This window comes from Cydia splendana, chromosome 23, assembly GCF_910591565.1.
Source record: "Cydia splendana chromosome 23, ilCydSple1.2, whole genome shotgun sequence".
Lineage (NCBI taxonomy): Eukaryota > Metazoa > Arthropoda > Insecta > Lepidoptera > Tortricidae > Cydia > Cydia splendana.
The window spans coordinates 7004288-7022117 of NC_085982.1; the positions used below are offsets into that span (position 1 = coordinate 7004288).

At 39.2% G+C, this 17830-nt stretch overlaps 1 protein-coding gene across 1 annotated transcript in view; it reads left to right on the forward strand.

Moving 5' to 3' along the window:
• LOC134801883 (serine/threonine-protein kinase Genghis Khan) overlaps nt 1-17830 on the forward strand; it is an 85680-nt gene that overhangs the window by 34793 nt on the left and 33057 nt on the right. Inside the window, exons 17-26 of the mRNA XM_063774535.1 lie at nt 117-245; nt 1333-1446; nt 2220-2354; nt 3351-3476; nt 4806-4919; nt 5425-5538; nt 8139-8243; nt 9191-9293; nt 10661-10865; nt 11770-11888. Of these exons, the coding sequence (XP_063630605.1) occupies nt 117-245; nt 1333-1446; nt 2220-2354; nt 3351-3476; nt 4806-4919; nt 5425-5538; nt 8139-8243; nt 9191-9293; nt 10661-10865; nt 11770-11888 (1264 nt within the window). The remainder of the gene's footprint in view (nt 1-116; nt 246-1332; nt 1447-2219; nt 2355-3350; nt 3477-4805; nt 4920-5424; nt 5539-8138; nt 8244-9190; nt 9294-10660; nt 10866-11769; nt 11889-17830) is intronic.

Here is a 17830-nt window from a genome sequence, read left to right on the forward strand (position 1 = left end):
CGTTCATAAGCGCATTGTAATATGCCTACTTGGATAAACTATTTTTTATCTTTATCTTTACCGCTATCCTAAGTAAACCGAGCTTAACCGTTTCGACGTTATTTTTTTACATTCAGGACCCATCGGCGCCTCAAGATGCAGTAACGAGGGTTCGCGAACTGGAGGTGATGGTCACGACCCTCAACCTTGAGAAGGAAGAACTCGTTAAGGACAAAATGGACTCCACTGAGAAGCTGAGGTTGCAGGTACAAACACCAACACAGAATAAATAATAGTACTAGGTACAGAAGACTCACTCTCTAACAAAACGCGACTGTTACGATCAGGACAGATATGGCCGCTAGGTGGCGACAGCGCGACGCACGGCTTATGGCGAACCACCAAAATTAGTGTGGAACGGTTGTACTTTTAGCTACCTGTAGCAAAGCGACGAAATCGCGGAGTGAGCCACGCCTGGCAACACTCCTAACTTGTACATCGGTGGACCTTATTACAAAAGGCATAAAGTCCACCGATGTACAGTTAACAGTGTGGGCGATGATACTAAAACTCAAATATCTTCCTAAAAATTCAACTTAGTTTGCTGTCGGTCCGTCCCGTGAGCCTTAACAGTAACTTGGATTGTTAGAATGAAGTGCCGTTACACATATTTCTAACAAGATAAGTAGAAGTAGATAATCAATCAAAATTTATTTAAGTATATCGAAAAATACAGTAAGAAAACCGTTTACAATTTGTCAATTCTCTGTTATATTGGTTTGAAAGCGTGGCCCAGGAGACGTAACCATAACAACTAGGTATAAAAATCAGCCTAGAGCATGTCAGGCCATGCTCAGTGTAGGGTTTCGTAGTTAGCATTATGTCAAAATAGGCCAAACGGGTGCTATTCGGGGGCTATCATAAGGGCTATTCGGGGGATATCACCTTTGCAGCGCTTTGTACTTACGTCTTTTTACTAAGAAAAGAAGATTTTTTGCAATAACTCAAAAACGACTTGACCGATCATGTTCGCTATAGTTTTCATCGAAAGTATTTATTAAGCTCTTGTCGCAGTGCATGATTTATGTATTCATGCCATGTAAATTGCAGCTTTCTAACACTAAGGATCACGGAGCACAGCCTCGGACAGACAGACAGACAGACAGACATGGTGAAACTATAAGGGTTTCTAGGTGACTACGAAACCCTAAAAAAGAGTCAGTCTTGATGCAAAGTCTAATCCTACGAGTGAAATAATGAATGTCACTCCGTTCTTGTCAATATAAGATTTAATTGTAATGTGCTGTGAAATAGATCGCCAAGTATTCTACATTATTTCGTTTTCTGTTTCAGGATAAAGAACTGAAGGATGCCGTGGCGCAGCGGAAGCTAGCGATGACGGAGTACAACGAAGTGACGGATCGCCTGTCGGAGTTGCGGCAACAGAAACAAAAATTGTCGCGACAGGTAATATACAAACACACACACACACACACACACACACACACACACACACACACACACACACACACACACACACACACACACACACACATACACACATACAATATCCCTCCAACCAAATCCAGTAATTCTCTCAAATAGTCAAAAGTTGAGAACACACAAGGCGATTGTTGCGGCCAGTATTATACTGTATTTAAAATAAATTATTTTAAAACACAGATAGGATTTATTTTTAAACACAAGTTCTATTTAATAAATCGGATAGAAATATAAAAAGTAGGTGAGTTGACCGTGTCGTCACGATGTAATGTTTCATATAAATTCCATATTAGCAAATCGTTTTGACAGTTTTAAAAAAGTAACTGATTTGACTAGCAGGCAAATACCCTATTGAAGAATTTAACTTTCTAAAAGTCTTGTTCAGTTTTAAAGGAAGTGGTTGTGGCTAAAATGTTACTCTTCGAAGGCCGCAAAAATATGTGACACGCTCTAATGGCTCTACAAATAAGATCGTGTCAGATATTTTTTTGGCCTTCGTTGTGTAACATATTATTGCAGGTGACAGTACACAATAATAATAAACTGTCACTTAACTGTTACCTGTGATGACGAAATAAATAAATTGATTGATGGAAGGAAACAGATGAATGCAAGTAATATGCAAATGTATTTAGTGCATTGAAAATATCGACTCTCAGTCAAAGGCTTTAATAATATGGCTTGAATTAATTTTGACTTGTGTGTCGTATAGACGTTTAACTATACATTTTTTTCAGGTTCGCGATAAAGAAGAGGAGCTAGAAGTAGCCATGCAGAAGATAGATGCGCTAAGACAGGATATTCGTCGCTCGGACAAGGGCCGGCGAGAGTTAGAAGCACGACTCGACACTGCCATCTCAGAGGCTACCAAAGTGAGTGGAGTGGATAAGGATGCTTTTTGTTTACCTCAGTTATAGAGAAAAAATACATAGAGTGCTCACTCCATACTTCAGTTTTAGTACCAAAAAGACTATTATTTCCGTAGTCGACATCTAGCATCGAGTAGCGGAATTATCAGTACTGCTACTTGACAATAATGTAGCACCGACCGTTAAGTGTAATGCTCAACAATTTTCAGCTAATATTGTAACCGGATTAACCGGAACTCTCTTTTCAACGACTTCTGCTTTTAATATTACTTGTAAATTCAATACAATTTTCGGGAGTTGCGACACTAGAGAATTCTAGTATCGAGTAGCGGATAATTCCGCTATTCGATGCTAGATGTCGACTGCGAAAATAATAGTAGTTTTGGTATCAAAAGTGATGTATGGAGTGAGCACTCTATTTTTACAATATTTCTCTATGTTTCAGTCTTTATGTATTATGTACTTAGAGCATTTAGTGACTGGAGACGCTTTGGTTGTTATTTTCTGTACAAAACAGTCTGCCGATTTTTGCGGGGGAGGGAACGTCAAATGTAGTACCGTTTCCGTTGCGCGCCTGGCGGCGGCGGTGCGGCGGCAACCATAGGTGGGAACGGAAGGTCCGATCGCTGTGTCTCGCTCCAACCTATGGTTGTCGCCCCCACCGGTCGCACAATGTCGTGGCCGGGTCGTAAGGACGTCTGTAACTTCAGAGGTGTTATACTACACCGAGATGCGACCCTAAGAGCTGTTTCCCACTGACGTCCAGTTCTTTGCGGGTACGGTTTTTTTTAGAATCCAGCTTTCTATAGTATGCATGCAGGATCCCGCAAACAGAATCCTCGTGTGAAAGTTACTATATTAGCACCTATACTACTGAAACGGGTCCTGCAAAAAACCGTAGCCGCAAAAAACTGGACGTCAGTGGAAAACAGCTCTAACATACTCGTATTCCGCACCCTTGTTGAGCTCAGTTGATTTATGTGATGTTATCATTTGTAGGAGCGGAAATTACGCGAAGAAACTCTCCGGTCTGTCCGAGTGGAGGCGGGCGGTGGCGCTGCCGGCCCGCCCGGCTCCGCGGCGGCCGACGTGGCGCGCCTGCAGGCCGAGGTGGACGCGCTGGAGGTACGCACCATTCAGACTATCTGCAACCTTCTGTACAGTAGTTACACTCGAAATTTAAATGACAACGCCATTAGTCACGCGCGTACCAGGTGGAAGCGCTCGAGGTACACACACTTCATCGAGTTCTTTTTCTCTTTTTCTTCTCAATTATTCTAAGGGTGGTAATCCATCTGTCCAATGTCACTCTCTCATTGAGCAACATGTGAGACAAAATCAAAATACACAGTGGACAAAGAAATTGGACGGGTGGAATACCACCCTTACACAAACAAGCTGGTGGTAAAATAGACCGATCATCAGTCCTCCCGGCTCCTACTTTTTCAGACAATAGTTTAGATATGCTATCATGAATTAAAAAAATAGTCAACCGGCTGTATCGCGGTGGAAAGACCGTCAGTAGATGACCTGAACATTATAAAAAAAAAACAGTCCTTGCCTCCCGTTTGATATTGTGTCAGATGATTATTTAGATGGTATTTTAAATAAAAAAAACCGTCAGCCGGTTGTATCGCGGTAGAAAGACGGTCAATTGGTCACATGAACATGTAAAAAATACGCGCCTTACTTATGTCCGCAAAGTATGCGTAATGCGTAATCAGTTATATTGAATCGCCTGATGAAATGCTACATGCAAAGTTTTATATTTTGGTTATTACTATAATAAAAAGTTAAAGCGCTTATTTTTTACATGTTCATGTGACCAGCTGACGTTTTTTCCATCACGATACAACCGGTTGACGATTTTTTTTATTCACAATAGCATCTGACAAAGTATCAAACGGGAGGCGATGACTAAATTTCTTAATTTTTTTTACGTGTTTCGGTGGCTGCCATTACTCAATCCACCAACGGAGCGGCAGCTGACGTCCACGGGGGTTCATCATCATCATTCATCATCATTTCAGCCTATATACGTCCCACTGCTGGGCACAGGCCTCCTCTCATGCGCGAGAGGGCTTGGGCTATAGTCCCCACGCTAGCCCAATGCGGATTGGGGACTTCACATACACCTTTGAATTTCTTCCCAGATGTATGCAGGTTTCCTCACGATGTTTTCCTTCACCGAAAAGCTAGTGGTAAATATCAAATGATATTTCGTACATAAGTTTCGAAAAACTCATTGGTACGAGCCAGGATTTGAACCCGCGACCTCCGGATTGAAAGGGTTCATCATACATAGCCGTTAACCACTATACGAGTTATCGCCCGGGAGGCGATTGGTCATGGAAATCTGTTCGTGGCTCGCGATCTAAAAGTTCTACGCACGTCCCGCCCCCACTAAATAACAAAACTCAGACAAATATTATACTCTGACCGTTTTCTCCACAGTTACAATATAAGGAATCCCTCGCGCAACAACAACAACGGTACAACGCGGAGCTCGCGTCGCTTAGAGAACAACTGCACGAAGTAGATGCCGTTAGGAGCGTGCTCAACAGAGAGGTATGTGATAATTGTCTTCAATTAAAGTCAATTATGGTCTTTAAACGCGTGTGCTATCGATCCTGTCCACCTTTGAATCCATGAAGTCGTTTGAGGATAACCGCCTCGCGACACTAGACGTAAAACGCCAATTACTCAAGGAAATACCTAATCCCTCCTACGTGTATACGTACAACACAGCCGGTCAACTCTACTGCCGTGAATGTGAAAGAGTTTTTAAGAACAAGTTTGGCCTGGCCAGCCACATAAGAGGAAAAACCGACTGCAAAGGTCGCCGTCACCGAAATCGATGGGGAAGACTATGGGTCGGTTGCACCAAACTGTCTGTCACCATTAAAGCGTTCGCCAAATTTTATTGTATGGGAAGTTTCATACATCTCTGCTGCGTGACGTTGATCACTCTGTTAACTGTGACTGTGTGTTGACAGTATGTTAACTGTGGTTGGTGCAACTGGCCCTATATGATGCATTATCATGTAAACTATGTGCGTGTTTCAACTTTCAGTTACAAACATCTAAGGACAAACTGGAGAGCCGGCGGTTAGAGCAGATGACCGACAGCGAGGACAGGCAGATGCTGATCAACGAGAACCGGAAACTCGCCAAGGATCTGGACGCGGTGAGATATACGAGCGATTTTATACCTTATCATAACGCATTACGGTGTATTTTGCAAGACCATTATACTGCTCAAGTAACAAGCGGTTTTGAATTTTATCGCTTGATGGTATAAGGCAATGGGTTAGATTAAGGGTCAGTTACAAACATCTAAGGACAAACTGGAGAGCCGGCGATTAGAGCAGATGAACGACAGCGAGGACAGACAGATGCTGATCAACGAGAACAGGAAACTCGCCAAGGATCTAGACGCGGTGAGATACACGAGCGATTTATACCTTATCATAACGCATTACGGTGTACTTTGCAAGATCATTATACTGCTCAAGTAACAAGCGGTTTTGAACATTATAGCTTGATGGTATAAGCCAATGGGTTAGACTAAGGGTCAGTTACAAACATCTAAGGACAAACTGGAGAGCCGGCGATTAGAGCAGATGAACGACAGCGAGGACAGACAAATGCTGATCAACGAGAACAGGAAACTCGCCAAGGATCTAGACGCGGTGAGATACACGAGCGATTTATACCTTATCATAACGCATTACGGTGTACTTTCCAAGATCATTATACTGCTCAAGTAACAAGCGGTTTTGAACATTATCGCTTAATGGTATAAGCCAATGGGTTAGATTAAGAGTCAGTTACAAACATGCAAGGACAAACTGGACACTCGGCAAGGATCTAGATGCGGTGAGATATACGAATGTATACCTTATTCACCACTAATAAGGTCTCCAAATTACGGCCCTGCCTTGACAGCCAAGTTTTGGCCCGCCCGAATTTATTTATCATTTTTAGACCGCTGCATTAACCTACGGTTCAATGTCCTAACACTACTTAGTATACATTTCCTCCAAAGAAATTTGAATTATTATTGAATGGAACAGAGTTGCTTTAACTTTGTTTCGTTTGATTTTAAAACAAAGCAAAATCAACTCTATTTTCTGATACCATTAATTCAAATTTGGCTGACAATTTTTCTTGTATGTCGGGCCGCTAGAGGTTGAAATTAGGGATGTAACGATATCGATACCGATACTGATATATCGGCATCGCCGATTTAAATTCAGCCGATATCACAGTTTGAAAAGCGCGCGAAACGAATGACGCTGCTAATAATTTGAATAAACTTTGATTCCATAACATAAATCTACCTAAAAGTGAACTATAATTACTGATTTGTATTTACTTTTGCATAGATTGCTTGATGGTTACCTAAATAAATGTTTTCTTTGATTTTGATTTGGCATTTTTCTTTATTTTACAGTTTTTCACACTTCACAAAATCGAGTGTCTATTATACCTATACAAGTATTTTTTATGCATATTAAGTAGGTATATAATTCCTTATTTATTTTATTTATTAACTAACTACTGTGCCATTGATATCGGTATCTGTATCGGTATCGTCGATTATTTACTTCAAAAATCGGTATAGATATCGTATCGGCAAAATCATGTATCGTTACATCCCTAGTTAAAATAACAAGCGGATTTGAGTTTTATCAGTTGAATTTGTAAGCAATTTTTAAATCAGTTTCAGGCGTCTAAATAATCTGAAAGATTATCGTAACCATTAATGTCAGGGACAAAGACAATCTTATGTTACCATTAAGTTGATCTGACGACGAAGAGATAAACCAATCAGGAGCGTGCACTTTAAAATGGGTTATCTACTCGTACTTCCATATCATAACTTCCCTATAGTATGTTCAGAAACGATAGGCTATTGGCCTATATACAGGGTGATTCAGGAGACGTGAGCAGGACTAACACTGTGCATTTCCTAAATTATAAGCAACTGTTTCGTATCAGTATTAGTGAGGTTAACGTTAAAATTCTAGTCGTGTTTAAAAAAAAGGTAATTATTTATTTATTTACGACATGCATGGTCAGATGGTCACCCTAAAATTAGAATACTAAACTACCGATATTCTGTGTCAAATTGAATGTCATCACTGTCATCACGGTCTGGTTACTTTTGACAACTCGTATCTCACAAGTTTGACAGTTTATTTTCTTCGTAATCAAAATGCTGTTATTACGGTTAAAGAGGTTTTATGTTTATTAATTAGGTCATGTAGGGTGACCATGATCGTCGAGAATTAAATTTGTCCTCACCAAAAAGTAAAAAAATAGGAAAAAGTGTGGTTGTTTCACCTAAATACGACGGTGATCGATCAATTATCAGTTACTGAGTGTGCAGGATTAGTCCTGCTCACGTCTCATGAATCATCCTGTATATTATACTAACAAATCTTCATCTGTGATTGAATCGTAATTATTACTGTTATCGATAACCGATATTTTAATTACATTCAAAATTAGAACATCTCTGAGAAACAAATTAATTTGATTTGGCCTCTATTCTTGATTTATCAAACGATATACTCGTGTGATCCTTTTATGAAACTCATTTCATTCGTTTCCCACACTCGGTTTTTGATGCCTTTCATTATGTAACAGTCACATAAACTACTAATTTTATTAAAACACAACCTTATTAAGTTCAACCGCAACTCTTGTAAAATACGGCTGTTTAAGACCAGTCAGCGATAAAAAGTTGTATTTTATTTTACAAATAAATTGTCTCAACAGATGGCAGAAAACGGTCGCCGGTGGCAGGCGGAGAGAAGGCAGTTAGAGCTGGAGCTAGAGGAGCTCCGAGCCAAGCGAGACACCATGCAGCACTGGGAGACTCAGGTACGTTATTGTATTTGCACAAGGTCTGTAAAGATCCGTCTTCCTAGGATAGCGGTGCCGTCATATAGCGGCCGTCTCCATACTAAATAATATGGCTAAATATGGATGTTGTAGTATTTGTATGGAGACGGCCGCTAAATGACGGCACCGCTATCCTAGGAAACCAGAGCCATTACCTTTAGTACAGTCGACGTGAAATATGCGTTTATATTGTTCGTCTTATTACAAATTAAGTCGACGGAAAAAGCCTAGGGCAGCTTGTCCCATTATAGTTCGTTTTTTTAGCATTAGAAAAAAGGTAAACAATCTTGATGTCTCTTTTAATTGCAAAACGCGTTTTAAAAATAAGTCACGGCAAATATGTGTCAATTATGAATCTAATACGATCATTTATATTCTTCTGCTTTCATAAGTTCATTGTTACGGATTTTTAAAAAGCGTTTTTCAATTAAAAGACATGTCAAGATCGCTTCTTTCTAATGCTAAAAAAAAACGAACTATAGCGATCAGAAAGTGAGAACATAGTTCACATTTTTTTCATGCAAGACATAGATCCTACGTGAATACCGTGAATAAAAAATTTGCACGTATTAGTTGTGTTTCTTTTAGATGTCTCTGATTTTTAAATAGTAATATAGCAACTTTTTCTTACAATGCAAAACCGATTATTATTCTTTTCGAAATATGGACAGGATTCTTAGAACACAGATTTGTCATAAAACTATCATTTAAAAACCACGCTTATGACTTCATTTCAAAGTACAGTTTGGTTCACAGATCTTCTTCTTCTTCCTCGATTCCTCATAACTGAGAGTCGCGACCATATGAGGTCGTTATTTTGTGCACCAAGGCTCTCCATTCTGCACGATTTTTCGCCTTCCTAATAATAGGCGCTTGTGTAGATCCCTGGCAGACCTTCTTCACATTTTTCTTCTTCTGGTTCGCAGATAGCGGACATTATTCGATGGGTGGCAGATGAGAAGGAGGCGCGGGGATACCTGCAAGCGTTGGCTACTAAGATGACTGAAGAATTGGAGTATCTTAAGATTGGTGAGTTGGTTCATGTTCGTAAAATAGGGTATTTGACTGTATTGAAAATAAATTATTTTAGACCATGCATGAAATAAAGCACCAGAGGCAGGGCCGTCTTAAACTATGCTGGGGCCCTTGGGCACATAAGAATTTGGGGCCCTTTTAGAAAGTAAAGAAAGCTAATTAATCTAACATTTTTAGGGTTCCGTACCCAAAGGGTAAAACGGGACCCTATTACTAAGACTCCGCCGTCCGTCCGTCCGTCCGTCCGTCTGTCACCAGGCTGTATCTCACGAACCGTGATAGCTAGACAGTTGAAATTTTCACAGATGATGTATTTCTGTTGCCGCTATAACAACAAATACTAAAACCAGAATAAAATAAAGATTTAAGTGGGGCTCCCATACAACAAACGTGATTTTTGACCGAAGTTAAGCAACGTCGGGCGGGGTCAGTACTTGGATGGGTGACCGTTTTTTTTGCCGTTTTTTGCATTATGGTACGGAACCCTTCGTGCGCGAGTCCGACTCGCATTTGCCCGGTTTTTTATTTTTCTATGATCTTCTATTTATAATGGGTAATCAAATATACTGTTACTGTCTGTCCTTCGGGGCCCCCTGAGGATGGGGGCCCTGGGTACGGGCTCCGTGTGCCCTTATGGTAAAGACGGTACTGACCAGAGGATTAATAGACAAACGAAGACAGTAGTTATTTTTAGGCTCAATTTCTATTTTAAAAGCCGTGTAAAACTATAAAGAGTTTGATAAGAGAATTTGATTGTCACGTTACATGCTAGTGTTTCATATAAATTCCATAGTAGCGAAAAGCGTTTTGACAGTTCGAAAAAAGAAACTGATTTGACTGATTGACTAAGTAGGTAGTAGTCAAATACTATATTAGAGAGAATTTGGAATATTCGTGTTATTTGGTGACAATGGTTGCCAAGAGGTGTTTTTTTGAGAGAAATCTACTTACTCGTAAATGAGAGAAAAGAGGATAATTGTGTCGCTTAACTTCAAACTCAGGTAAATCCATTCGACCCTCTCAGCAAATATCTACCATATTACCTTTTCATAATACCAAAATCGCATAATCTGACAGATGGATTTACCCGAGTTTGAAGTTAAGCGACTCAATTGTACCTCAAAAATGTGCCTCTAAAACAGAGGTCTGCTAACTGTGGACTGGGACCTGCTCCTTTAAATTCGTCCTGGGAAGAGCAAGTTGAAAAGGCTTTTGCTGTAACAATGACAGCAGCCAAATAAGTTTTGGCCCGCACGAATTTATCTACGGGTCGCCCTCGGGTTGAAAGTTTCGATAGCCTGTTGTGAAACTATCGGGGCGCAATTTCGCTCGTGTTGTATGTAAAGTTTTGGTCGTTGTAGCATCCGCCACGCGCGGCGGCGTCGCGGCGCCCGCCTCCCCGCCCGCCGCGCCCGGCGCCGGCGGCTGGCGCAACCGCCGCTCGCAGAAACTCGACAAGATGGAGATCCTCACCCTGCAGTCCAGCCTGCACTCCGAGATACAGGCCAAGCAGCAGGTCGGCGAGGAGCTCAGCAGGACCAGAGCCGAGCTGCTGCATAGCCAGAGGTCAGTTATACCGCTTGTCGGTACTTTACTTAGGCCCACTTGCACCATTCCACTAACCCGGGCGGGATTAGCCGGTTAAACCTGGAGTTACCATGGTTGCGATATGTACATTACCCTTGTAACCAGGGATGTTTCGAATATTCGCATCCGTAACTGCTAAACTTCCGCATTATTTTCAACATCCGCATCCGCATAAAATCGATGCGGAGCTTATGCGGATGCGGATGTCCAACAAGTCGGTACACGAACGTCTTAGCGGCGGAGTAAGTGCTAGGTAATTTCGTCATTACCTGTAACGAAATCGTCTAGATCCAGAATAGTCGGCAAAGTTACTGTTTATGAAATATAACGCACCTATATTCGTGCTCAAATACTAAACCTATCGTTTTTTAGGGTTCCGTACCCAAAGGGTAAAACGGGACCCTATTACTAAGACTCCGCTGTCTGTCCGTCCGTCCGTCCGTTCGTCCGTCCGCCCGTCCGTCTGTCACCAGGCTGTATCTCACGAACCGTGATAGATAGACAGTTGAAATTTTCACAGATGATGTATTTCTGTTGCCGCTATAACAACAAATACTAAAAACAGAAAAAATAAAGATTTAATTGGGGCTCCCATACAACAAACATGATTTTTGATTTTTGTCGGAAATTAAGGGCGGGCGGGGTCAGTACTTACATGGGTGACCGCTTTTATAGATAATGGTACCGGAACCCTTCGTGTGCGAGTCCGACTCGCACTTGGCCGGTTTTTTTAAATAAAAAATACTCAAAATGTGGTATTTGACGTTTTTTAAATACCTAATCTTGACACAATACAAAAAATCTGCATCCGCAGCATCCCTGCTTGTAACAATTGCAACAAAATGCACCAAAACCCCCGCTAACTGTATTCATCTGTTCACAGGGAGCTGCTAGAAACCCGGCAGCGGCTAGACGCGCTCGCGCACGACATGAAGCGTAAGGAGCAGCACATACGCGAGATGCAGACGCGGCTCGACGCGCCGCACCAGCCCAACAATTCCTGTGAGTATACACTTATTACTGTTATTATCTACATACACCATAATACGAGTAGGGTCTTAGAGCATTTAATAACTGGAGCACAGAATAAGTAATAGTACTACCGTACAGAAAGAACACTTCCTACAAAACCGACGTTTGACAGCGATTCAGGGTCGAATCATGATATCCCTTTCGACTATTTAGGGTTGTCAAAATTCAAAGTTTTTTAAGGTTGTCAAAGTAATTATCTGTGGTCGTGCACGCAAAGGAACGTCAAGTTGTGCCAACCCTAATAATTGGTCGGAGCAATGCTGACCCGAACGGAGCCGAGTTTGCACGAAGTCAGAAGTGTCTCCCTACTGACTGGAGTCGCCTTTAAGAGCTTACCCCTCTGCCGAAAAACTTGCACAATAGTGCAAACTTTTGTATGGACTGACATGGCTATTAGTACGATACGTACAAATCATGTAGAAATAGCAAATTTGACGTCCCTTCCCCCGCAAAAATCGGCAGACTTTCGTACAGAAAATGATAGCCATGACGTCTCCAGTTACTAAATGCTCTAAGAGTAGGGTGGATCAATTTGTTTTCTTGTTATTCTATACGTCAAGCTAGGCGACAATAGTAGCATAATTTGTTAGAAGAAATAAATTGTACTATATGCTTTAGACGACCCATGGAAAAGGGCTCATAATTGCCACTGCCAATCAAAAAGTAGTAAGTTTGGCCGAGCAAGATTTTATATTAAAGTAACAGCTGTATAAAAACCATATTATCAATATTGGTGTTTTTATATCAATATCAATTAACAATACAGATGTGTTCAGGGCTGTCTTAAACTTAGTTGGGGCCCTTGGGCACATAAGAATTTGGGGCCCTTTTGGAAAGTAAAGTAACATTTTTCTACGATCTATGATCTTCTATTTACTATGGGAAATCAAATATACTGTTACTGTCTGTCCTTCGGGCCCCCCTGAAGATAGGGGCCCTGGGTATGGGCCCCGTGTGCCCTTATGGTAAAGACGGTACTGGATGTGTTGCAATATTATTTTATTGCAAACTTGGTTTGGGCAGAATATTTTTTCTGTTTTCTAGAAAAAAGAATAACTATTTATTAGATCTTGTTTGCATTACTTATATATATTAGGTCATTACCTATGAAATTGGCGTTTTGTTCGGAGAATTTCAACGAAACACGAATTTCCATACAATTAATTTTGCGGATATTTTTTTGATGGCTAATTCAAACCAAACAAAATTTTTCCAGTAATTTTTGACACCTTTAAGGTATGTTTTCAATATCTCCATTTCTTGAAAATTGGTACCATTAGAAAAATATAAGTAATTTTAATACTCGAACCGACAGCACATGAAAAGACCTATTTTCAAGGCTTAATTCTGAACACTTAACAATAAAAAATAACAATTAATTGTATGTAAAATCGTTGTTTATTGAGTGCACTGTAGTTTTATTGTAATTGTGTATGTACTTTTGTAAAAAAAAAAAACTAGGATCAGACTTATATCTATGAACAAAAACGCCAATTTCATAGGTAAGGACCTAATATATTTTTTTTAGGTTTAGGTACATTATCTTATATGTATTTTCTAGCTCAAACACATGCTTATATAATTTACGCTTCCAGCACGCCACAGTATATATAAAACGTAATATGTTTATTTAGTGCACCATTTCTTTTTGTTTTCGTTACATGTTCTCAATCCCATCCAATACAAATATGTCCACATTTATGACGTCACCACTACAACCGTCCTTTTGGAATTTGGCTCGACCCCCAAAGTCCAACGTCGACAACGGCGAAAAAAACGAAAATAATCTATGGTTCTATATTATCTATGGACTCTATATTTAAATGTGAACGATTGAACTGTGATTCGAAATTCCAAAACTTTGTTATTGTTTTTATTCGGTTGAAAAATTTGAATTTTACACTTGTTTTTTAATATAACTTATTGTATTATCTGTGGCATTTACTCTTTTACGTTGTTATTTGTTATTTTTAACCGGTTCTATTCCATTGTATGGGTCCTGCGTTGTGTGTATGACAGTTCGGACGTGGTTGAGGCCGTACATCCCCCTCTTTATAGGGGTGACCTCATGTTTATGGGGGGTGGCGATACTCGTATACCACCAGTTATACGATTGACGTATACAAATAGTACAGTTGTAGCCTCATTTTGATTAGTATACTTTTTAGGGGTTAATAAAAAACTTGTTTAGTTGTTTAAACCTAAATTTGTAACAACGGGACACTTAGGCTCACTAACCCGCTTAAGCGGTTAAACCGTTAACCCAGTGTCAAATTTACTGGTAATCATGGTAACTCCAGGGTTAACCGGTTTACCCCGGGTTAGTCAATGGTGCAAGTGGCTCTTATGTGATTACTTTGGTGTCTTTCTGTCAGTTAAGTAATTAGTTACATTAATGAAACATCAAAGTAAAATGTTACAATAAATGTTCTAAAGAAAAAAGTAATATTATGACGTCGCGTAATTTAAATTGGAAAGCGCAAAAAATATGCTTTTATAATAATCCCGAAAAAAAAAAACTATTCAGGACCTACTTGTTGTTCGTAGTTATAGCCATATTTATTATGAATTAAAAATAACCGAATAATTCTAAGTAGGTTTCAAAAATATAATTAAATTCTTAAAATTATGCTACAACTGTACAAATGGCATGTTTTTTATTATTTGACGCCACTTAAATATTCAATTAATGGACATAAATTTTAAATTATTTATTTGGATGTTAGTGCTCAAAAATAATATTTTATAGGAATCTCGCGGAGGGAGTAATATCTAGTCTGTTTATTATCTAGTCCCGTCCTATGCCAAAGAAATTTGCTCTCAATCACTCGAACTAGTCATTTTTAATGTTATTTTTATACTGTAAATTGAAGCATTATTTCAACAAGTTTTTCCATCTTTCTCTCTATTTATTTGTGATTTTTTTTACTGAGAGAAATCAATTAGATCTACATAGATTCTTATAGAATCATAGATCGTAGCTCGTAGCAAACATCTTTTTATTTATTTATTTATTTATTTATTAAGGAGATAAAACAGAAACTGTCACTAAAATACATTTCAATACATTTTGTGATTTGCTTGAGGTGAAGTAGAATTTTCCAGCCAAGCCAAAGCCAAGATTGGCGAAAGAGTATCAGGAGGGCTGACCCCGAATAGGGAAAAAAGCCAGGGGATTGATTGATTGATTGACTGATTGATTAAAGTAGAATTTTCCAGGACCTATTTTAGGTTCTTGCGGAAAAAGCTTCTAAAATAATGCTTCTCTCTACAATAATTGCCATGACAACGCAGGATTTATTTATTATATAGCTTAAGTTTATCTAGATTTTAGAATCTCATTGATTTCCATGTTTAAGGCTTTTCAACCTTTGGTTTTAAATGCATTTACAATAAAGGCCAGAGCACACCGGCTGCGTGTGCGTGTACGTGCGCGTCACGCAAGCGGTGTGTCGTCTCTTATAAGGATCTGTATATTACAACGCGCACTTGCACCTCTACGCACACGCGTCCGGTGTGCACAGCCCTTAAAGGTGACAGATTTAAATATAGCCTTGAACTACTTGGTTTATTTATGGTATAAACTTTTACGCGTTTCGTTTCACCTTTTTTTGCATTTATGTTTTAATTTTGCATTACGTTTTCTTTTACGCTGTATTTTTTTTCTCAATACCAGTGTACAGTACTGTTCTTGTACATAATTAAAGTCCTGTTTTTTGTATTATGTATGTTGTTTAATTTATTTAATACGTCATTATAATCAGTCGCTATTGGATTTACTGAAGTAAAGGTGCTGGCAATGAAAAGTGCCAACTATTAACCTCCTGAGATTAAATGTACATTACAATGTACATAATCGTGCAATCTAATTTGAACCTTTCATGAACCAAATAAAGTAGCATTTCTTTTGTTTCATTGCTTTTTAAAACAAACGAAATTCGTTCCAATTTACTTATAGAATAAGGTTCAAATTAAAAATGTGAAAACTTTATATGCTGGGTCTTACGAGGCTAAACTGTTTTGTTTTGTTGCCACATCATGCAAATTTTAACTTTACTGTAAAACATTAAAGCTCTGGGCTACTGGGTAAGAACCAGTGGCGAATAATAACGGAATAATTATGCACTTAATTTGTGTATCCATTTTTGTTTCATAAACCCGTGTCCGAACTGTTCATATGAACTCATTGAAAAAATTGACCAAGCCAAAAGTCGTCAGTGGCGTTTTTTTACAAAAAGCTACCACATTTCAGTCGCATCAGATAGGTATATCGGAGCGGCCGAGGTGCCGTGACAATAGACATGTTCAGATATTTGTGAGCGCCATGGCAGCTCCGATATATCTGATGGGTACTGTAATAAGGCTCTTCTGCAATAAAGGTGCAATTTAAAATTGAAATTTGAAATATGACCTCTATGAGCTTATTATTAAAGTTGTAAGTTGTGCGCAAGCAGCCAGACAAGGATCCACCAAATCTTCAACATACTGGACGGGGAAGGAAGAAAATGGTTCGTTGATTTTTAAATCGGTAACACTTTACTTTCATGATTTCCTGGTATAATTCTACAGTCAGTAGAGACAGCTATGTTCAAAATGATCTAAACTCTGGCACAGTCACTTTGTCAGTGGAAAAACGCGGCAAATTTAAAAAATGTAGGCGCAAAGAGTTAATCTGCCATAGAAAATTTAAATTTCGCGCCCTTTTCTACTGGCAATTTGCGTGTGTTTGAGACGTTTCAGTATAAATGCGACTCTATTGTTGAGGGAATAAGGCTTGTGCAGATCATTTTGATTATTGCACTTCTACTTTGTGAGGGTTGTCCAAACTATAGTTCTAGTATAACTTAAAGGTCAGAGGATGCCTTGCCACACGCACGTGCGCTAAAATGTTGTAGCTGTGCACGCATAAGTCACGCAAGCGGTGTGCCGTCTCTCATAAGGATCTATATATTACAACCCGCACGTGCACGTCTACGCACACGCATCCGGTGTGCACAGGCCTTAAAGTTTATATCTGTAGAAGAAGGAAGTAATGTGTTACTGATTATCTAACTATTTTAAGTATTCGTCCTCAAAGTAGATTTTTTGTTTGTGACTGTGCATCTGTTTTGCCCCGGTAACATTGTCTGTTGTTATTTTTGTTCCGATCCATTTTAACAAACATAACTTGCACATTATCATTGTTGGCCGCTCATTGTGTTTTCTTAATATACGAGTGATGTTTTTATATTGACCATATGAAAATATAGTTCGTTCGCGTTAAGATCGCAGTAACATCTTCTTTGTCCGCCGGCCTAGCCACGCCTGTAGTCAATCAAATAGTTCCTAATGAGAAAGTCAAGTTCACAGTGACCAGTTGAAAACCTTCCTAATAAGGAACGATTTGATAGGTTATACGATGGTGGCTGACGATGATGATTTTACTAAATTATTAACGCGAACGAACTATACACTTTGTTTTAAAGGTAGTAGACATAATTTGATTGCATCATGGCCTTTGCTGAGATAGTGCAAGTTTGTAGTAAACAAACTAAAAAAGATAATTTCAAAAATGGTCTAATCTCGTGGGCCTGAAGTTTCATTCTATTTGACATCTGTGAAGAATACAGAATGTTAAATCTTTTTTTTTAAGCTCATTTATTTATTGATACTTACTTTCTTTTTTTGACGAATGTGATTAAAGGTGACACGTATTTTTTTCCCGAAGTATCAAAAACAACAATAGACAATATAGAGTTTGGAGGTGTTAGTCTATTTGTTTTGTGCCGCTCTAGAACTAGTGTTACAACGTCCCATTTTGTAAACGAGCAAGTGTCAAGGAAAATTTGTTTTTATCGTACTAGCGTTATCACTGTTTTGTGGGTCACATCTTAGAAATAAGTTTTAAGTTTATTAAGATTTATGTTATTTTG